The sequence below is a fragment of the Periplaneta americana genome, chromosome 9 (assembly GCF_040183065.1).
Source record: "Periplaneta americana isolate PAMFEO1 chromosome 9, P.americana_PAMFEO1_priV1, whole genome shotgun sequence".
NCBI lineage: Eukaryota > Metazoa > Arthropoda > Insecta > Blattodea > Blattidae > Periplaneta > Periplaneta americana.
The window spans coordinates 132,122,914-132,147,153 of NC_091125.1; the positions used below are offsets into that span (position 1 = coordinate 132,122,914).

At 35.8% G+C, this 24,240-nt stretch overlaps 1 protein-coding gene across 2 annotated transcripts in view; it reads right to left on the minus strand.

Moving 5' to 3' along the window:
- Window positions 1-24,240, minus strand: part of LOC138706525 (sialin) — a 182,300-nt gene that overhangs the window by 73,342 nt on the left and 84,718 nt on the right. For both annotated transcript variants that reach the window (XM_069835906.1, XM_069835905.1), the window contains exon 3: window positions 15,092-15,306. In XM_069835906.1, the coding sequence (XP_069692007.1) occupies window positions 15,092-15,306 (215 nt within the window). The remainder of the gene's footprint in view (window positions 1-15,091; window positions 15,307-24,240) is intronic.

Below are 24,240 nucleotides of genomic sequence, written 5' to 3' on the forward strand. Positions count from 1 at the left end.
AACTGCGACCGAGCACGAGCGCTGCTCATTCGGTCTCAAATTTTGTTAATACTACTGTATCTTCTTTTATATTGCTTGTATTATTTTATTTGTATTTCTCTTTGTTTGTTTTGTAATTATATTTCTTTATTCTGTATATTTGAAATAAATAAATAAATAAACTTATCTTGTCAATTCTAATAGTTCCAGTATTAAATTTAAAAAGTTATGTATGGATTTTATAAAAATTGAAAAATTGTAAATTTAAATTTATATACTATAATTGCACAGTAGACAAAAGACAAATTGTATTGTATAATTATTAATTTCAATTCAGGAATCCGCCCATGAGCACGAGTTCTACTCTTTCAGGGGCGAGCTAAAGTTTTTCTGTATATATTATATTTTATGTTACAATTATTAGCAAAATAATAAATAAATGAATAAATAAATAAATAAATAAAAGAAAATCCAGACGTTGTATTAAAATTCTATGAAACTTAATTAGAAAAATAAAAACACTTTACAAAGATTCTGAGCCACCGGCGAGACTCAGTCGGTTAAGGCGCTTGTCTGCCGGTCTGAAGTTGCGCTCGGGTGCGGGTTCGATCACCGCTTAGGCTAGGGTTACCATGAGAAGAAATTCTATAGGAGGACATGGAATCTAAAATAACAGGACATTGCTGAAAAAAGGAGGACTTTTTAAAAACTGATATGAACAAAAATAAAGATAAAAACAATGGCTCACCTTAGTTTTCGCACTAGTTGCTGGATCCGTATTACATCTGTACCAATTTGTGCACAAGAGCCTGAAGGGACCAACTTATATCTTGTAACAAATACGAGTAACTAAGGAACTGTTCACAGGATATGTCCTTGAAATCATATTTCACCATGATGATACTTCTGACTGTCTCCGTTAGCATGAGATTTCGTTCTTTTGTCAATTGAGCAGATATTAGGGAAAATACTCTCTCAGCACTTCCATTGTGACTTGTATAAATAGAATTGACATATATTTAAGAGTTCTGAGAAAGTTTTAGTGCTCGCAGACGTATTGGAATTGAAGAATTTGCACCATTGTTTATCTAAATTTAAATCTTTGTCCAAATTAACTTGATTGGCATATCTTTGTACATTGCAGAATAAAATTGATACAATAGCTTAGTATAATGAATAGTAACATTTTTAGAGTGTAAGAATTCAATGCATTTCAATAGGTCATCATATTTTGTTTTTTATGTGTTCCAGCTTCAACTGTTGAAAGCAGTTAAATTCTTTCATAGGTTTTCACCATTTGTTTAGATATTCTATGCATAATATCGCACATTATTCAATATTCATATTAATTATAGTTGAAATGCGAAATGCCGGACATTTCAATTTTTTTAAATGCCTGCCGGACAGGATAAAATGATTAAAAAAGAGGACATGTCCTCCTTTTGCCGGACGGATGGTAACCCTAGCTTGGGCTGATTACCTGGTTGGGTTTTTCCGAGGTTTTCCCCAACCGTAAGGTGAATGCCAGGTAATCAATCTATGACAAATCCTCGGCCACATCTCGCTATCACTAATCTCATCGGCGCTAAATAACCTCGTAGTTGATACAGCGTCGTTAAATAACCAACTAAAAAGAAAAAGATTCTGTAAGACTTCTTCGAGACCGCAGAAATTTGTTAAAAGACGCAAAACTGAGTTAACAAAGTCAGATATCTAAGAGGATGAAAAAGAGACGAAGTGCTGACGTAGAAAGAGGCTACTCCAATCCCCACAAAAAATGTGATCTGATGACACAATAGAGGGAAGAAAATAAGTGCACTCTGTAAGAATAGCACCTCACCTGTTAGACCTACTTCAAGCGGGGTTATGGAAAATTTTTTCAGAGATAGACTAAAATGTTACTTCCTTTATTTGTTTAATATCTGTGCTCTTAATTACAAACCACCGCCTGGTGGAATCTTCCTCTTGTAAGCAAGATATTTACGTAGGTAAAGAACGCCCACTTGACTGTCACCTCACCCCACCAACCCCAGTTCCAAGTTGCTACATCTGGTAAACAAACTTCAATTTCAATTATTGGTTGCCTGTCACATCCATCAAATGCTATGACGTCACGTCAGCCGCGCCCCATATAAATTTCATTAATTCCTATACCCATCTCTAGTGGATTATTCCGTTGACAAAAGACAGTGCGCACTTTGTTACGCGGCGACGACCGTCATTTATTAGAAAGAGATAAGACATGCAAATGACGATGGATGGTTGAAACACGGAAACAAGTGACAACCAGATCACCAAGGCAACCGTTATCACTTGTTTAAAACACCAGTAGTTGCTAAAAGACATTAATAAACTGTCAAAGTGAAGAGCAAGCTAGCTGTAATCATATTTTCAATTTGTCCTGAAGATATATGGATAGTCATTGGGTCAAAGAACGCCTGCATGATGATATTTTACGTATTCTTGCAGTGCGATACAAAATCGCGAATTGATTAGATTTTATGACTTATGTGCTAGGAGGGGTGTACGAATAATTCGAGGAGGAGCTTTAACGTTATTTGGACATCAGATCATCATCATCCTTCTTGCATTAAAAGCTACTGAAATTGGTCCATCCATCTTTTGGCTGGTCTTCCAATATCTCTTTTTCCCCGAGGTTTATATTTCCTGTCCTCTTGCATCCTTGAAATGTGAGACATCTATGTATTCCTATATTCTTCTATTTTGTAGTTTAATTCATATATCTCAAGTTCTTCTCTTATTTCTTCGTTTCTTTTATGTTCTATCTTCCTGTAACCTGCTACGCTTCTCAAAAATTTCATCTCATTTGTTTGTAATCTAGAGGCATCTTTCTTTTTCATAACCCATGTTTCGCTTCCATATAGTAAACTGGGCACTGACATCACCTTATAAAATTTTAACGATGTATCTTTTCTAGCTTTTGATTTCAGGGTTCTTCTTATTGATTCATTTATGTAATTAAACTTTTCTATTTTTTATTTTTCATCATAGTCTCCTTTATAAAATAAGGTAATGCCCCAAAATTTATTGAAACAGAATAAAATGAAATGTATTTGATAGGAATATGATGAAGTAGATTTTAACAGAATAGAATGGAATGAATTTTAATAGAAGAGAATGAAATGAGTTCGGATATAATGAAATGAAGAATAAAATTTATTGAAATAGGGTCAAATGTATTTAATTAGAATAAGATGGAATGAATTTGAATAGAACAGAATGGACTGAATGTTATTAGAATACGATAGAATGGAACGAATTTTATTGAAATAGAATGAAATTAAATAAATTGAAAGGGAAGGAATGGATTACAATAAAATAGAATTAATTTAAATGAAACGTAGTGGAATGGATTGGGATGTAATTATTTGATGAACTGGAATAGAATGAAATGCATTGAATTGGAATGAAATAGAATGAAATGGAATATATGTAATGGAACAGATCGTAATACTGCGAAGTACCAGTACCAATTTTTAAACCACCTATAGGGTAAGGTTGCCTATATCGCACCACTTTAGAATTTATAATTTTTATTGAACAATACAGTTTTTATTTTCTCCATTCCTTTACAGAGATACATTCCCGGAACACTTACCTTTGATGCAAAAAAAGAATCCTTGAATTTGGTTTAATATTTTTTAATTAAAATGACATTTTCGAAACACATATCAGTGGTGCCATTTAGGCAACTAGTTTCCTAAATAGCACCTGCGGTTTCTTAAATCACACCTCTTTATCTGAAGGGAACAGGATGAAGGAAAGCTTTTAATATTGAATATATTGAAGAGTATTTGAATGAATAATGTAATAAATGCAAATTACAAGTTTATTGAAATTAATGAAAGAGAGTAACGCATTTTCAAATGAAATTGAAAAAATAGAGCATAAATTACGTAACATTTAAACTTTCTGAAAGTGTTTTTATTGTTATACATTTGCCATGTGCTTCACCAGGCAGTTCAGACTGTAAACTGCGTCACCTTTTCTCCACGATTATCTCGAAGCCACCTAAGAACTGCTTCATGATATAGCTGTCTGAAATGATTTGAAGATAGAAACATCTAAAGGCTGGGCCTATAAGTATTATGACGAGGAAGCTGAAATAGGAGCATACCATTTTCCCGAGATAATCTAGCTTCTAAATTTTTGGAATGGGTCGTATAGGTGGACTTTTTTCTATAGCAGGTTTAAGTGGCAAAAAAAAATGTTTGAGCTATTCGACAAATATTTCACTGTTGACGTAACCTAACTCAGAGCAAACAAATAACGATCCTGGAGGAGCACCAGCTGATAATGAAGGATGCACTGTTTGACGTTTAAAAATTATCACAGGTGGCACAAAATACCTGGTGCGCTTGTACAACACACACTTGTTGTATTAACACCCTTTTTATAACTTGATATTGCACCCACCTGATGCATTCCTAGTTCAGTTAAAATTTTTGGGGCCTTCTTTTGTACAGTTAGAATTGCTACAGTTGCTCATATCGCACTGGTGTGAATTAGGCACCTACAAAGTGGTGCGAATTGAGAAACTACGCCATAAGTTATTTCCTTCATTCTAACCTATAATCACCACATGTTCGAAAATTCTACTAAGTTAAATGTTCTTTAATTCCTCTTTAAACGAATAACATCTTAAGATTATGGATTCCTTTGCATACAAATCCGTTATTTAATTACAAAATGTTAGCTAAATATACATCCGCCTGAGCGATTATATTAAATACTCTATCACCACGCTGCTGACACAAAGAAGTGGCAGGAATCAAGTGACATGGTGGAAGTTCATATGGTAGATTGTAACAATACCACTATATGCCACACTACTACAGTAATTTGTTTTAAACTAGCAGTGGTGCGATTTATGCTACTCTACCCTATAGTCTTGTTATTGACTTCCGTGCCAGCTGCTTCCCCTCCCACCACTAGACAAGGATTCCAAACAGGGAAAGTACGTCTTTTAATATATGCACAAAGTAAACCTTCCGCTGTTGGCATGGTTACAAGTTTTCCTCAAGGTTTAGTGATCAATTGTTTTCCTAGTGACGACAATAGCAGTGACAGCTTGGGAAGAAAAGTCTGATATGTACGCGAGAATACATGTCAAGAACTGGAACTCGGCAGGTGAAATTTCTTTAGCCTATTTATACCTAAGTCAGTTGATTACACCGTTCATCTGAAAGGACTTGGATAACTTTGAAAGGAAAATGTGCACAAAAGGATGTGATGAAGTTCAAGGAGCATAGCTCCCTCACCTGTAAACTGCAAATACGAATTCACAGTTCACATAATTGAAGAGTCCACTGCAAGAATGATGGATGTCACTTTCTTGTCGAAAATGAACCAAGACTGTCAATGCACAGCTTAAGACATATAGAATGTACATAGAGAGTTACATGGCATTAACACTGATAGTCATTGTCCAGTAATGATAGGAAAATCACATTTAAGCTTTGAGCGCCAAGCATTTCAAACTTTCAATTGCTTCTCCTGCAAAATGTATTTCAAATGACATCCACCATTCTTGCAATGGACTCTTCAATTGTAATAGAACAAATATTACGGTCATGAGTAGAGACAGGATTTCCATGCAAATGCATGTATTTATATAAGCTTGCTACAGTTCTCAAACTTTGTAAATATCCGTTTCATGGCTTAGTGATTCGAAATATGTATACTTTTTCCGTGCATATTTGCATGTTTTGGTCTTTTTTAATGGTAAATTCATGCATAATGCATGTTTTTTTTTTTAGATTTTAGGATTAATAATGCATATTTTATATTAAAATATCGCATGATACTGCACTTTCCATGTAATGTGGGTCCCTATCACCACGGCATGGCGCGTTCTCAGGCTGCGGATCGAGGAGACGGCCTCCAGATATGGAGGGTAGCTGTGAATATATTGAATAAGCAGTCGCGGACAGCCGATGAGGGGTGGTCCTCCAGCTTGGGGGTTGGGCGAAGGGCTAACAACCCATCACCGTAAAAAACAGCTTGTTACGAATCCTTCAAATAAGCCTCGGAATGGGACTGATTCTCTGTCACGACCACAGGAAATGCATATAGAGTGTTAGTTGGGAGGCCTGAGGGAAAAAGACCTTTAGGGAGGCCGAGACGTAGATGGGAAGATAATATTAGCATGGATTTGAGGGAGGTGGGATATGAATATAGAGAATGGATTAATCTTGCTCAGGATAGGGACCAATGGCGGGCTTATGTGAGGGCGGCAGTGAACCTCTGGGTTCCTTAAAAGCCAGTAAGTAAGTAAGTAAGATATTGCATTTTATAAAATGTTGCCTCGTAGAGTTTGGTATTTCTGAGCTTACAATATTTGAGTATATGTACTGAAAAATATAAGAGAAATGCTAACGGTTTGCAGGGTTTCTATCTGAGGACTTTGAACCTTACCAGCTAATCCTCTCATAGTATTGTCACACTGAAATTCCACACTCCTGTTCTATACAAGTCTTACCCTGAGGCTAAAATTATTATTAGAAAGATGCCTCTTCTGCTCCCTTCCATACTTCGTAGTTTGGCGACAATAGCACTAACATGGTTCCCCTAATAGGCCTTTAATTTGGACAGGCAGATAGGTAGAAGGTCTGTAGTAGGCTACATGTACAGGTGTTTTGTGAATTAGCTACTATATTTATGTTCTGTGGTGATCTGTAAAGTGTTGTAATGTCCACGATTAAATGTTCGAGAAGAGATCTTGTGTCACAGTGGATCAAGGGAAAAGAATATCTTAGAAATTTGGAAAGACTGTCAGTAGTACATTGTGCCATTTGAAAATAAAATGTAAGTTTCAATTTTGATAGTGCATATCTTCAGTGTTTTTTTCTTCGTTGTACATATTTGGGCATTGATAGTGCATGGATGCATGCATATTTTACGATTTGATAGTGCATGAAAATCCTGTCTCTAGTCATGAGTTTATTTCATTTTCTGTAAGTTATTTTGGTATTTTACTTAATGAAATTTCTACACATTTTGCTGAAGAATGCTGAATACAGAGAAAATATTTCTTCTACAACACAAGAACCGAAACGGTACCAAATTCATGCAAATATCAGATACTAAAATATTTGCAAATGTTTGCCAATATAATATCTGCGAAATATCTATTCCCTTTCGAATAAATCTGAATTTTGAAGAGGGTATCCATCCATTGTATGGCCCTATTTAAAAATAAACATGCAAACAAAACATTTCTGCATCAAAATGTACAAAAACAAATGCTTCTAATCTAAAATGGTATACCAAGTCATAATATTAAAATAATAACATCACCTTTACGTAACATTTTTTCAGAACATTACAAATATTATGTAACGTACAGGTTGCATGCAATTCCAGGCTATAAGAATTACAATAAGACGTTCTTACAGAATGTAGTACCTAATATTTTCAGACAGTGAGTACTGACGTTCTATTACCACATAACTGAGCCCGTAAAGTGTTGTCATGTCTGACGTTGTGTCATGTTATCTCACATCATGAATGTTACGTATGCTCTGCGGCTTCCGTTTTCAAATCTGCCTTGATAGCAGATAGATGAAGTTCACATGATAAGGAACTGAAAACGATAGGCTAGGCGAATACTTGCTACATCGAAAATGATCTTTGTTATATTGATTGATTGATCTATCGATTCATGATTACTGATTGAATTGATTGGTTTGTTTGTTGGTTATAATCTTTGTTGATTGATTGATTGATTGATTGATTGATTGATTGATTGATTGATTGATTGATTGGTTATTGATTGTTACTTTATTCCTTGATTGATTTCTTGTTTAGTTGCATTTGACTGAGTATTTCTTGCATGATTGTTTTGTTTGGTTGCATTAGATGTGATTGGTCTTATTTAGAAAACTTGGTTAAATTCAGTTTGGTCGCTTTTTTATTTTTTACTTCGTTTGGGTTAAATTGATTAGATTTAGTCTGGATAAGATTGATTGATTTGGTTTTGTTCGGATTGATTCAGGTGGATCGTTGTGTTCGGTTCGGGCGGGCTGATTGAACTGGTTTGGTTCGGTTCGGATTAATTCGGATGGATTAATAGGGTTGGGCTGGTTTGTGTTGGTTTAGTTTAGTTTCATCGGCTCCATTCATTTTGGTTTTGGATCGGTTGAGTTCGGAACGGGTGAGTTAGGCTGGCCAAACAGTTGGAGAGAGGCGCTTTTCTGGTTAGCAATATTGGAACCAGCGGGGTTTAACTTTTTTGATGCAAGAATGATCAGCATGCATGTTCCTAGTTTGCCGCATTAAGACCGGAGTGTTGCTAGATGTGTTCCGATGGGAATGATGGAAAAAAAACAGGGTTTAAGCCACAGTCGCATTTGTCGCATTTTATTACTCAACTTCTAAAAATGCAACAAACTTTCACTGTAACTGTGCAAAAAATGCGACAACCACATTGGACTTCAGAAACGAAGATGATAATGGAGAAAATTAAATCAGAGATGTGTTTGAACTAATCTGAATTTAAATGAAATGCTAATGGCATGGGCAATGTTCAAAAAGATATTGAGTAATAGATGTTCAGGGATTCATTTAAAAAAATTGATGCAATTCATGTAAGTTAAGTGAACAATTTCTTTTAATTGATTTATTTAGGTGGATGAGTCTTGTAACAATTGAAATTAGAAACCGCCTTTGAGTAAATCTTGAAAGGCCGACTAGTAGACCTAAAGAATTTCAATGTTTAGAGTGCCCATAAAACAACGTATTTTAATGTGATGTAAATTCAGCAGTAATTGAATCTAAACTTATCTACGTATAATGATTTACATACATAAATATATGTAGAGTGTGATAAAATGGATTGAAAGTAGTAAAACTCCAAGAAACAAATTACATAACTTTTTGTTTCTGCATACTTTATTAATTTTATGCTCGACCATGCCGAAACGTAGTAATTATACACCTGGTAGCAGACCTTTAATGCATGTCATTAAAGTACACCTACTCATTAAAGGTCAGGTCTTTCAGCCAATGACGACTCAGGTTACAACTGTTCAGCCAATGACAGGTCAGATTTCTACCGTTATAAAACCGCAAGTATCGATTATTCTCGGATATGCAATCGAAAGAGAATTAGCGAAAAGTCACGGAGGCTGGAAATCCAATACTGTCGCAGAAGGTTATGTTCTGTTACTATAATAATTAGCGTTAATTGTAAATAATATTCAAATAAATTCAATTTGTCATCTCGTTTTTCAATGTCTAATTTAATTTCAATGTTATCTCTGTAGGTTCTTATGGCCTCGCAAGGTCAATGTGGATATCAATAATTTCCGCGTCTGCGCACATCTCACAACATACGGAACATTGCTGAAGGTCAGATACAATTAAAATTAATAATATCAAGTTAGAAATATGGTCGAGCATAAAAAGTCGTATGAAACTCGACTATAATGGTAATTAAGAAGCTCGTATGAAAATTATGAAACTCGCTTGCGCTCGTTTCATAAATATCCATACTCACTTCTTAATTACCTTTATTATAGGCTCGTTGCATAATGTACTATTATCTTTCTGCACAATTATTTAAAATATTGTACAAACATTTCGCAATTTGCACAAATATAGTTTTTCATTTGTTGTTTTTTGCGACAATTATTTATCTTATAGCTTAAACCCTGAAAAAAAAACTATAAGTTTCGCCATCTGAAAAGCTTAAGCAGATACCCATTATTTAGGCCTACTAAGTTTGTAAGTTTTATATCACTAATATTATTATGTAAGTATAAAATCGTCTTTTTGTGTAGCCGATTCAGAAGTTTATTCGGGAACAAAGTGGCCATATTAGCCATTTTTGTTCAGCTGGTCAGAGATTAAATATGTCTAAATATTAAATAGAGGGGATGATTATGTTGTCATTGATTTTCAGTTTAATGTTCAACTATTGTATTCGTATGCACATGTTATACCATAACCCTATGTGGTATGCATATTGTGGTTAAACATTTAGTTAAATCGATAGAACACTGTGAGCTCTACCTTTGGAAAATGATGTGAAAAGCACATAATAATAATAATAATAATAATAATAATAATAATAATAATAATAATAATAATAATGGGTACCTGTAACACTGATCGAGCTATGTAATATGAAATGTAGTTCCGATTTTTGCAATAACATTCACTTACAATTTCAATAGTATTTCGACCGTATACATTGAGTTGGAGGTCTTCTAATGTATGTGTCTATGACTGGAACTGTCACTCTTTGGTAATTACTTAGAATTATATTATAATGGTTATTTGGGTTGATTTCGATCAATTTGGTTTTTGTACTTTGTTTAGATTCAGTTGGATTTTGTCGGTATAAATTTTCGATATTTTTGTTTTTCTTTTTTTTTTTTTCTTTGGCTTTAGCGTATTTTATTTTAATTTAAATGACGTGTAAAGGCTGAGTATGTCAAATTATACATAGTGAATCGTAAGTAATGTCATTAATTCAAAAGGGCTATTGTTTCGACCGAACACAACGATTTTTGTTTTGGGAAAGCCATTGATTTAATTCCCAATATGCTCAGTCAATTTAAAAGAGCATTGTATTATGATAATAAATTATTTAAAAAATTTTAGTTTTGTCCTTTAAGGCCCAATTGTATAAACCTCTCTGACTAAAGATCAACTTTAATCGAAGATCGGAAAGTGAAACGAGTTGAGACACTTCTTCTATTCTATAAAACTTTTCCGCGATCAAATTACCTTGGTTCAAATGCAATCCAAGTTCACGTGAAAAGGATTTGGCAACATCGCACAAACACGTACAGTATGTGATGCGCGGACCATGTTGTACAGATTTGTTCAGTGTTGCCAATATAGCGATTTTAACTCTTTTTCAACGACAATTTCTTTTAACTTTTATATTACTTAAATAGAGATTTAGCGACCATTTTAACATCCCATAGTGACAAAATTTAATCTTTCTTTTTGATAATGAGAAATCTAGCGACTTTCCAACTACTTTTTGGCGACTTTCCGTACACTCTGTTGGAGACACTGGTTTGTTTTGTGCTTGTAAATAATGGCGAACAATAAGAAGAAGACTGACCGTTTTCCATATTGTTATCATGTTATGGTGCTTGATACTGCTAAACATAATAAAGCTTTATAAAACGACAATTTTCGTTTAGTAATACAGTTAATTGAAAATTTATGAATGTACCTATCATATCCATTAATAAATTAATGGTTATAAACATAATATAATTATAGGTTAAGTTATTTGATACTGCTGAACAGGATAAAGCCTGATAAAATATAAGAATGTTTGTGTATTAATGCAAGAAATTGAAAATCTATATATACTATTATGTATTAATATTAATAACAATGGTTATTCTATTTGCACAATCTGCCACTCGTATTTTTCAAACAGAAAAGAAATAACTGTACTTGGATCATCTAACTTAATCTGAGAAATTTCTTCAGTCAAAGTTGACTTTAGTTTGAGACAAATTAATCTCAGATCAGACTTTATACAATACAAAATTCCAAATTCAGCTAGAACGAGGATCAATTTAACCTCTGATCTAAAATTAAATGGTTTATACAATCGGCCCTAAATGTGCAGAATTTTGATCCAGACAAAAGCAGCTCCTCGTTCTGCAATGTTACGGTTCAATCTGTATACAACGAACGTTTTTCCTCGGAACTGCACCCACTCTAGGTGTCCGTTGAATTGCCAGGAAACTATGAATAACAAACCATTTTGGGTTCGTGCTCAACAAAGAGATTAAATAAAGAGTTGGCTTGTCTCTCACGAAAGAAATTGTCATTCTGGTAATAATATTTTTCCTCCCTGACGTCTTACCTCTTTCACAGCTGTCCAAAAGTCCCTTTATTCTTCTCTGTTTTTTTTAACGTTATTTGTTATTTTCTTCTGCTATACATTCATTATTTTCACTCTTGACTTAACACTTCCTTCTGTTGGTCTTCTATCCTTCGTGTAGTATTATTTCCGCCAGCACCTTTTTTTTTCCCCACGTCTGTATTTAAAAATAATCTCCTACACAAGGGATAAATAGGAAGCAAGATTGAGTCTTACCCTCTTTCAAAAGGGCTTCAGATAACAGTTAATGAGGCGTACAGTGGACAGAGGGGAGATGTACACAGCTTGGATGCTTTTGCAGTCTCGGTTCTGTTTCTGCCAGGGAAGTCCAGATCCATCTCTCACATGACATGTAATTATCAGTGGCGTAGCGTCAATGTAAGCTAAAAAGCTTAGCTTCCCCAGTTAATAATGATTTCATAATAAACCTGCAGTTTATGGAGAAAATTATTTATCAATTTTAATAGAATTTATATTTACGCTTTAAATGTTGTGATGCGGCAGCTCAGGATGATTTGAGATGCAGCAGTAAACAAGAAGCCTGCACACACCAGCTTCCAAGCAGACCGGTTTCTTCTGTGTAATCAACCCCGCATATTTTCTATCCCTTTTAAACTAACCTAGTCGGAAGGCTCGAAAAGAAGCTAGCTTTAACATTTAAAATAAGTAGTTTCCGAGTTATCCCTATTCGTCAGTTGTGTTCAGTTGAAGTGTTAGTGTGCATTGTGGCTGATATAATAAATAATGAGCGAAATAACAGTTCCTGACACTGATTTACTTGAATTTTTTAGGACAATTGTATTATCAAGACTGACTTACGAACAAAAGTGTGATTTAAAAAACAAATGACCGACTCCCTTGCTGTCAATGAAGGACACAACCAAAAGACAGACGCATACTTACGTAATGATATTAATATTGTGATTTCTCTAAGTATGACAGGGAGTGAGCTAATGTTATACGTATACGTGTCTATTTGTTAAGAGATATGTGTAAACCGTGAAATCACATTTTATTACGTCTCATTTCAGGTCATGCCTTATTGGTGTTACTTACGATGTTCCAACCAATCTTCGACTGCTGACTTGAAATTGACTACTATTTATTTAAGACTGTATTTTTGTAATACGTCTTCTCATATTGCATGAAAGACAACTTTAGTTAGCTTCCCCTGCTCAAAATTTCATGCTACGCCACTGGTAATTATATCGCTTGTCTCTCTATTTTACGCTATGGTGATATGCCATGTTGACCACATGATCACAAAGTCCTACTATTCATGTATATATCTATTACTTCGTAATCCGTTATAAATATGGCGCGAAACGTCTCTGTTCGAAGTAGTAGAAGGGAGAAAAATATAATCGTTTGAAATGAAAAGTTTCCTCTCACATCACTCGTGGTAACATAGAAACAGAAGTGGAAGATCAACTTCAGGCCTTGTGGTTTTCTACGCAATTTATTATTATTATTATTATTATTATTATTATTATTATTATTATTATTATTATTCATTTAGTGTTCTGCCCAAGGGCAGGTCTTTCACTGCAAACCCAGCTTTCTCCAGTCTTTCCTGTTTTCTGCCTTCCTCTTTGTTTCCTCATATAATCCATATATCTTAATGTCGTCTATCATCTGATATCTTCTTCTGCCCCGGACCCTTCTCCCGTTCACCATTCCTTCCAGTGCATCCTTCAGTAGGTAGTTTGTTCTCAGCCAGTGACCCAATTCATTTTTTTCTTCCTGATCAGTTTCAGCATCATTCTTTCTTCACCCATTATTTCCAAACACAGCTTCATTTCTTATTCTGTCTGTCCATTTCACACGCTCCATTCTTCTCCATATCCACATTTCAAATGCTTCTAGTCGCTTCTCTTCACTTCTCGTAATGTCCATGCTTCTGCCCCCATACAATACCACACTCCATACAAAGCACTTCACTAGTCTCTTCCTTAGTTCTTTTTCCAGAGGTCCGCAGAAGATGCTCCCTTTTCTATTAAAAGCTTCCTTGGCCATTGCTATCCTACTTTTGACTTCTTGGCAGCAGTTCATGTTATTATTATTATTATTATTATTATTATTATTATTATTATTATTATTATTATTATTATTATTATTCCAGTATTCTTCTGCACGACACACTGACGTCTGATTGGTGTTATTTCACGTTCAAATGAAATTGAGAGATGGAATAACTTTACAAATATGCTCCCAGCATAAATTAAGCATACAATAGACATATACAGCCTATATATTCAGTATAAACCATGTAATGTCATTAATTTTAGGGGATTATTCTTTGAGATATTTCAAACAAAAAAGTTTCACACAATTTTGCTCGTTTTGGCTTTCTTTTCGAGAAAAAAATATTTTTTATATGCAAAATCTCGTTGCGTGTTTTGGGAGAGCCATTGATTTAATTCCGTCGCCCTCGGTAGCGTAGTTGGTATAGCGCTGGCCTTCTATGCTCGAGGTTGCGGGTTCGATCCGATGCGACAGGCTCATGTCAATAGAATTACTGGCATGTAAAAGAACTTCTGCGGGACAAAAATTCCGACACACCGGCGACGCTGATATAACCTCTGCAGTTGTGAGCGTCGTTAAGTAAACCACAATTTAAAAATTTAATTTTAATGTTTGATTTAATTCCTCTAAAATTCATTCTTAAAATGCAATTGCTTATCTTAAAATTTTGAAAGCCAATATCAAAACTGTCATTTTAAAAAACGTGCTTTTAGGAGTAAAATGTCATAAAAAATGTTTAATGTATCTTTAAAAATGGTTGAGATTTACACATTTTTAATTAATTACGCGTACTATGTCCTGTTTCTTTTTCTTGTTTTTTTCTTTCTTTTTTCTTTTTCTTTTTTTTTTTTTTTTTTTTCAAAAACTAATATAGAATTTAAGTAGCCAGATAGTAGCGTGTTTGCCAGCCGATCCGGACTTGCGTTCGGGCGTGGGTTCAATTAACTCCTAGGCTGATTACTTGGTTGGTTTCTCCTCCCCCCACCCGAGATATTCTTCAACTGTTATGGGAATGTCAGGAAATCTATGGTGTATCCTCGCCCTCATCTCCCCAAATACTATCTCGCTATCACCAATTCCATCGACGCTAAATAACCCAGTAGTTGACACAGCGTCATTAAATAACCAAGTAAAAAAAATAATGTTGTTTATAATTGACCGGAACGTTGAAAGCCATACATGATAAGTACGTTGAAGTCACGTTACCTCTTGTGTTGGTGCAGGCGTCGTCATGGAGCTGTTAACTGGAGTGGGTGCCGGCCCCCCGCACTCCGAGTCGACGACGACGTGGTGCTGGTCCGTCTTGTTGCCGGGCACCACCATGGCCACGATGGCGATGGTGAGGTTCACTCGCAGCATGTAGTTGAACATGAAGCCCAGGATCACCATGATGTTCAACACCTGCCGGCACGTCAGCCGGTCTGCAACACACATAGTTACAACGTCACTACGCGTTCCAGCAAATATGATTTCGTACTCTAGACTAGAGTTACAGAATGATAGGCCTACAATTCCGCAACTTAATAACGCGTTGGGTTATGCTGTGATTCCATATCTTACAATTAGTAACCTATTCGATAATTATAATGAGATTCCGCAACTTAGTAACGTGTTGAGTTATGCTGTGATTCCGTATCTTACAGTTAGTAACCTGCTGAATTATAATGAGATTTCGCATCTTAGTAACGTATTCAGTTGTAATACAATTCCGCATCTTAGTAACGTGTTCAGTTGTAATACAATTCCGCATCTTAGTAACGTGTTCAGTTGTAATGCAATTCCGCATCTTAGTAACGTGTTTAGTTATGCTGTATTTCCGTATCTTACAATTAGTAACCTGCTGAATTATAATGAGATTCCGCTTCTTAGTAACGTGTTCAGTTGTAATACAATTCCGCATCTTAGTAACGTGTTCAGTTGTAATGCAATTCCGCATCTTAGTAACGTGTTTAGTTATGCTGTGATTCCGTATCTTACAATTAGTAACCTGCTGAATTATAATGAGATTCCGCATCTTAGTAAAGTGTTCAGTTGTAATACAATTCCGCATCTTAGTAACGTGTTTAGTTATGCTGTGATTCTGTATCTTACAATTAGTGACCTGCTTAATTATAATGAGATTCCGCTTCTTAGTAACGTGTTCAGTTGTATTACAATTCCGCATCTTAGTAACGTGGTGAGTTATGCTGTGATTCCGTATCTTACAATTAGTAACCTGCTGAATTATAATGAAATTCCGCTTCTTAGTAACGTGTTCAGTTGTAATACAATTCCGCATCTTAGTAACGTGTTGAGTTATGCTGTGATTCCGTATCTTAGGCCTACAATTAGTAACCTGCTGAATTATAATGAGATTCCGCATCTTAGTAACGTGTTCAGTTGTAATACAATTCCGCATCTTAGTAACGTGTTGAATTATGCTGTGATTCCGTATCTTACACTTAGTAACCTGCTGAATTATAATGAGATTCCGTATCTTAGTAACGTGTTGAGTTATGCTGTGAATCCGTATCTTTCAATCAGTAATCTGCTGACTTATAATGAAATTCCGCATCTTAGTAACGTGTTCAGTTGTCATACAATTCCGCATCTTAGTAACGTGTTGAGTTATGCTGTGATTCCGTATCATACAATCAATAATCTGATGACTTATAATGAGATTCCGCATCCCAGTAAAGTGTTCAGTTGTAATACAATTCCGCATCTTAGTAACGTGTTGAGTTATGCTGTGATTTCGTATCTTACAGTCAGTAATCTGCTGACTTATAATGAGATTCCGCATCTCAGTAAAGTTTTCAGTTGTAATACAATTCCGCATCTTATTAACGTGTTGAGTTATGCTGTGATTTCGTATCTTACAATCAGTAATCTGCTGACTTATAATGAGATTCCGCATCTTAGTAACGTGTTCAGTTGTCATACAATTCCGTATCTTAGTAACGTGTTGAGTTATGCTGTGAATGCGTATCTTACAATCAGTAATCTGCTGACTTATAATGAGATTCCGCATCTTAGTAACGTGTTCAGTTGTCATACAATTCCGCATCTTAGTAACGTGTTGAGTTATGCTGTGATTCCGTATCATACAATCAGTAATCTGATGACTTATAATGAGATTCCGCATCTCAGTAAAGTGTTCAGTTGTAATACAATTCCGCATCTTAGTAACGTGTTGAGTTATGCTGTGATTCCGTATCTTACAATCAGTAATCTGCTGACTTATAATGAGATTCCTCATCTTAGTAACGTGTTCAGTTGTCATACAATTCCGCATCTTAGTAACGTGTTGAGTTATGCTGTGATTCCGTATCATACAATCAGTAATCTGATGACTTATAATGAGATTCCGCATCTCAGTAAAGTGTTCAGTTGTAATACAATTCCGCATCTTAGTAACGTGTTGAGTTATGCTGTGATTCCGTATCTTACAATCAGTAATCTGCTGACTTATAATGAGATTCCTCATCTTAGTAACGTGTTGAGTTATGCTGTGATTCCGTATCTTCCAATCAGTAATCTGCTGACTTATAATGAGATTCCGCATCTCAGTAAAGTTTTCAGTTGTAATACAATTCCGCATCTTATTAACGTGTTGAGTTACGCTGTAATTCCGTATCTTACAATCAGTAATCTGCTGACTTATAATGAGATTCCGCATCTCAGTAAAGTGTTCAGTTGTAATACAATTCCGCATCTTAGCAACGTGTTGAGTTATGCTGTGATTCCCTACCTTACAATCAGTAACCTGCTGAATTATAATGGGATTCCGCATCTCAGTAACGTATTCAGTTGTAGGTAACACAATTCCGCACCTTAGTACCGTGTTGAGTTATACGTGCCGTGATTCTGTATCTGAGAGAGAGAAAGTATATTTTTTGAAACCGCTTGAAGAGGTGAGTTTTCACAAGTTTCTCTGATTCTGGAGGCAATGCATAAACATTTGGGGCCTTAAACATTTTCTTCTTCAGGATGACAGTGGAGATATGAGTGTCAAGCGATTATTTTGAAAAAAATATATCTCGGACAGTTGAGTTATACTGTGATTCCGTGCCTTAGTAACGTGTTAATTTTTTCTGAAAAAAATTATGTTTTCAAATGATTGATTCGGTAAGGAAAGTGTCAAAAACCTTCAAACAAAATGACAAAACCCAAGCTACCCTTACAGATTAAGCATAAATCACAATCAGATAATCCGCCCACGGCACCCGAGAGTAAATGTATCGGTATTTTACATGCACATTCATTTTTTAATTAACTAAAGAAATTGGTTGACCTCGCTGTGGGATTTCCAGACAATCATTCTATACAATATTCCACATTGTAATCAAGATTACACATATTTTGTGGAATTCCACACAGTTTGGCAACACTGAAGATAAGTTACATGGCGAAGTCTGGCGGAAAGGAACGCGATTAAATTTTTCAGCCGATCATGTGACGCTGGAAGAGAATTTTTCCAGAATTTACGCTAATTGTGATTATTTTCATTCAAGAATTGGTTCTTTCTTCACTTATTCTATTGAAGTGTTTATAGATTACATACAATTAAAACAAAAGTATAAACGTGTAAGAATATTGGCTTTAATCGCTTACCAAATAAGCAAATGTGGGACAATGTGAACACGTAACGATGACATGTTTCCATAGAAATAAGAACCGCTGGAGAAATTCAAATTAAGAAGAAAGCTGCACTTGCTAGTTGTTCGCCCACAGTTGCGAAACAATCGTTTCATTTCGCCCGTGGGCGCACTGTGGGGCGGGACGGCCTGATTGCAACCGACAGGTTGCAGCTCTTGTCCAACTTGAATTTCGTTGCATTTTAACAACACTCCACAAAGTGTCTAGCAATGAGACAATTCTAAATAATTAATTTACAGCGAGCATGCTTATTCAAGAGTTAAATTTGGTACCCGAAAAGTAAACACAGATTTCAAAATATTTGAACACACTGTCGGTTTACAAACAAAACACATTAAGTAAAAAATGTTACTTCTGAGAAAAAGAGGTTTGAAAGTTCTTGCCAAAACTGCATCCTCAAAATTTTTTAGTAAGTTGTTTCTCTTTATCTGTATTTCATTCCTCAATTCTAAGTTTTTACACGTAAATTAAGTACATTATTATACACCTTTTTCTCAGAAGTAATATTTTGACTCAATGTCTTTTGTTTGTAAACCGACGACATTTATTAACGAATAAGGCTTTTGTCCAAATCAAGCTTTCAGGTATAACTCCCTGTAAAGTTGATTTGAATAATTTCGAGGTAAAAATTGTTCCGGGGCCGGGTACCGAACCCGGGACCTTTGATTAAACGTACCCGGGTAGCTCAGTTGGGAGAGCGTTGGTACGTTTAACCAAAGGTCCCGGGTTCGGTACCCGGCCCCGGAACAATTTTTCCCTCGAAATTATTCAAATCAACTTTACAGGGAGTTATACCTGAAAGCTTGATTTGCATAATATACGTCGCTGTTCGTTAACAGAAAACCACAATTTAAGTCACACAGAGTTAGTGTGCACTCAATGTTGGTTGACGGTTGTCAGCCCACTTTGAGGTCTGTGGATATAGAGGGAAGAATTGGATCGGTGTCTGGTACAGTTCCCGGGTAGCTCAGTTGGGAGAGCGTTGGTACGTTTAACCAAAGGTCCCGGGTTCGGTACCCGGCCCCGGAACAATTTTTCCCTAGAAATTATTCAAGGTTTTTGTCCATCGTCTGTTTCATATGTATATAATTTTACGCATACTTTTATACCTTCTGATTATATGAAATATAAAGAGAAATTATTGAGATGCAGAAAACGAAGCGATTTCAAGATTGCATCGAAAGTAAATATTTCAGCACCTCTTATACCGAGAGTCACTTTCGTCATACTGTCTGTAAGTCGTCTACAACGATTTGAATATATATTCAAACCTTACAAAATTTAAAATATGTTACAGTGTGGGACTGAGCTCACCAGCCCTGGCCGGAGCGGAACATCACAGGGGAAGTTGGGAGTGGAGATGTAGTGGAACTGATAAGAGGTGGTCACAGGTTAAAGGAGTGACCACTCAGCTACCGCAGGAGTTAATACAAATATAGTGATTCGTTAATGTTTTTATGAAACTTGTACTGTGGACGTTATCAGTTCGGAAGCTGGCGAATAGGGGCGTGGTTTCAAGTAGCTTTGGAGTGAGTAACACTTGATGCATTCGTTTTGTATTCTTCACAGACCCGATGAAATGAGTCTCGTATAATAGGTATCGTATCTTATACTTAGAAAGAATGAATTCATATGCAATTCATAAAACGAGAGTCAATCCTATTTGGGAATACATATCATTAATACAAAGTTGTAAGCGGTTTGGTTTACCGATTTATCGACGCACCGGTCCTCGGCGAGGAGTGCAGTTGCGGCCGCCAGGATTAATGCCGTAACAGCGCAATTAAACTACGACACACTTATCTTACAATAAATTCTGAAAATGTCGACCACACAGTGGAATATCGAGTAAATATGTTCCAGTTTACCCTCCTCAGTTTTTCCACTGCAATTCTAGTAATTCCTAACTTAGTATTATCTTTCAGTTTCTGAAGTGTGTTCTATTTGGATTAAACTGACACACCCTATCTTTCACAGTAGCCCGAATATAAGAATCACGTTGTCGGCCTGGGTAGCGTAGTCGGTATAGCGCTGACTTTCTGTGCTCGAGGTTGCGGGTTCGATCGCGGCCCAGGTCGATGGAATTTAAGTATGCTTAAATGCGACAGGCTCATGTCAGTAGATTTACTAGCATGTAAAAGAATTCCTGCGAGACAAAATTCCGGCACACTGGTGACGTTGATATAACCTCGGCAGTTGCGAAGTGTCATTAAATGAAACATAATTAAAAAGATAGAATCACGTTCGACAATAGCGTCAATGTCATCTAATGTAGACTCTGTTTTATTAATTGGTTTGTTTTGTGGCGCTTTATCAACTGCGATGATTATCTAGGATCAGAATTAAATGAAGGTGGTAATGCCGGCGAAATGACTTCAGGATTCACTCCGGCAAAAGCCTCAACATCTTGTCTCAATCAAGATTTGAACCCGAACCCGCTCGTTTCATGGTCAGACAAGCTAACCGTTACTCCAGGCAGTGGACTTCTATTAAAGAGCGAGCCATCCTATGCTGTACCTCACATAAAACTGCACTCATAACAATCTCACAATTGCACAACAAGGATGAGCATCCAACGTGAAAGGGAATCGGGGAGAAGAATGAGCGGCAGACGGTAGACTAGCATACCGTAGGCGGTAAACCAAACTAATAACAACTCCGTATTTGAATAATAGTTCGAGAAAATAAACTATAAACGTGAATGTTAGTCAGAAAGACCTATTGTTTCGCAACAAGTAAAACTACTATAACGAGGAAGTGTATGTCATACTCGTCACGCTTACATTTTTTTTCAGTCAACAACTTGTTCTGTCTTCATTTTAAAACAGGAATATTCCTGGAAGTAGCAGCACTTGGTCGTTATCTTAAAAATAAGAGTTAATAAACACACTGTGTATATAGAAAGATACATTGTTAGTCAGAAGTTTTTATCAGAAGTTTTTATCTTTTGCATAGAAATTTAAAGAATTTTTCCTTGCTTGACAGGCGATTATGTGATACTGTCGACATCCGTGTCCATAAAGGTTACATGTACATTGCTCCGATGTCGTGTGGTATCCTCTTTGCCCACAGATCCTGGTCGTTATCTTGTCACCCCATTGATTGCTAAGGAAAACTGGAATTGTGTTGTCTGCCAGTAGCAGGACAAAGTTATAAATCAGTTAGGCACCATAGATAGCAGTAGTAACCTAACAACATTTCTTCAAAAGAATTTTGACAGCTTCTGTAATCTGTAGGCCTATATTTTACCCTGACTTGCTCAGATCCAGTATTCGGGATAATTTGTCTGCCTCACAGTCGGAGGTAACTGCTCTAACGAGACATATGAATATTTTATTTTAAAATAACAGCTCAATGAGGGACAGTTAGGTAGAAGTGACCGTTTCGGTAGTCTTTACCATATATGTATACAGAGTGTTAAAAAGTGTCTAATATTTTAGGAGGTGCTAGTATGCATCAAAACAAGAAAATAATGTCTAATAAACATAGGTCCTACAACTCATACTTTCTGAGATCTGAACATTTGTTCATAGGAGGTGCTCAATGTGACGTCCATTCATGGCAATGCATTCCTCTGCCCTTCGGCATAAGGAATCACGCACTCTTTCAAATTTGCTTTAATACGTTAATAAAAAAGTCCTGATAACGATCCCCAGTTAATCTCTGTGTATAATATATGGCCCCATTAATCTATCACCAAGCACGCCTGTCCGTAAGTTGATTGAGAATCGGTGCTGATGCCTTGTTTCTTCAACTGCATGGGGATTTTCATCAGCCTACACATGCTGATTACCAAAATTCACAACACCAGCTCTGTTGAACCCCGCTCATATTCGCAATCAGACTTTTGTTTCCAGTATTATCAGTATTCCATGCCAGGAGTGTCAATTACGGTATGATTATCTGGTAGTCTGCTGTATTGTAGGACAGAGAAATGCATTGCCATAAATGGACGTCACATTCAGCACCTACTATGAATAAGTGTTCACATCTCAGAAAGTATGTGTCGTAGGGCTCATGTTTATTAGACATTATTTTCTTGTTTTGATGCATACTATCACCTCCTAAAATATTGGATACTTTTTTAACACTCTATAGATATGTTTATTTGGGGGATATGGCGTTTCTTTCAGCACTTGAGTCCAAAGAGGCTTTTCTTTGTGCATCCGTGATGGAATGAGTTGCGCTTCGATTGTGCTGCTTGGCTAAGTCGGCTCCACCATCTACCACATTATGTATTCCTCTCCAGTCTTCAAAATCTTTATATCATGCCTCAGGTGTTGAGCCAACAATGTTCTTGGTTCTACATATGCATGAGTCGTCATATTTCCGTCAGACATACAGCAAACTGCAGGGCTTCGTGACCTCTTTATACAGAACCATGAGTCATCCAGAAACTATCACCACTGTCACGTATTAATCTTTGTACAAGTCGCGAGGTAATTTATTGTGACTCGGTTTCGACGCCACGCAAACACAGGAGATGTCATATTTTTCAAGACGGATATGATAATAAAAGGGGAATTTTCGAGATTACTGGGAGAATGAGGCAGGAAAAATGGAAAAACCACCACAAATACTACTCCACAATAATTTTCGGTTGTCAAGTTGTCGTAAGTGAGCGTTCTGCCAACTGGTGTGAGTCTACCAAAGCAGTCAGACTTTACCATATTATTTTATCATTTAAACGCTTGCGGTAACAATATTAAGAACAAAATTAATACATTTGTCAGGGAATTTCAATAATATATGTTTGTGAAGTCAATTCGGCAATAATAATAATAATAATAATAATAATAATAATAATAATAATACAGCATAGTAATGTTGGTTAATTCGACATTGGATAATTCGAATAAATGTTTATTCTGCTTGAAATTCCTATTTAAACCAAAGGTTTGAAAAACACATAGGGTAAAAGTTGGTAACATTGTGATACGAGTAATATTGTGATAGTTCTTTTTGAGAATTTATTACAATTTTACTGAGCGAGAGAAGGTCCGGTTTTGTGCAGCAACTTGTCCACGAACATCCCCTTAATACGTTGACGCAAAAAACCGATCTTCTTCTCGCTCAGTAAAATTCTAACAAATTCTCAAAAAGAACTATCACAATATTACTTATATCACAATATTAACAACCATTACCCTATAATTCGAATTTTCGAAGCTTATACAGAGACATCACTTTATTTTTACCAACATTTTTAACATTAACCTGGCTATACTCGGAAACACTGTTGCCCCCTTCCATTACAGGAGTTTGATGTTACTAGTGCAATATGTAAACAAATCATTTTACTAGGTATAGGAGGAGAGAAAAGTAGTGTATCCATTTATGTTGTAGGGAAATACGATATTACGATTTTCAATTTGATCATCACTTTTACGGAATTTATCAAAATACAGTAGAGTAGTAACATTTTTTTTTCAAAAACTCAACTTTTCAGGCGGCTATGTTTGTTATGTAATGTCTACTTTATTTAGCATATTAATTATTGATGTTAACATACAATATAGAGAGTGCATTTAAGTTGAGGGGGTCATAAGTAAAGGGCTGTAAGTGCACTTAAGTTACTTTTGAGAAAATGGGGTTTAAATATTTAAGCTTTCGTAAAATCAGTGAAATTTTTATTTAAATTTTAATGTATGATGCGATTAAAATATCCCTTTGCCACTAAAATTTTAGATACTTTAGCTTACACTGGATGCACTTAA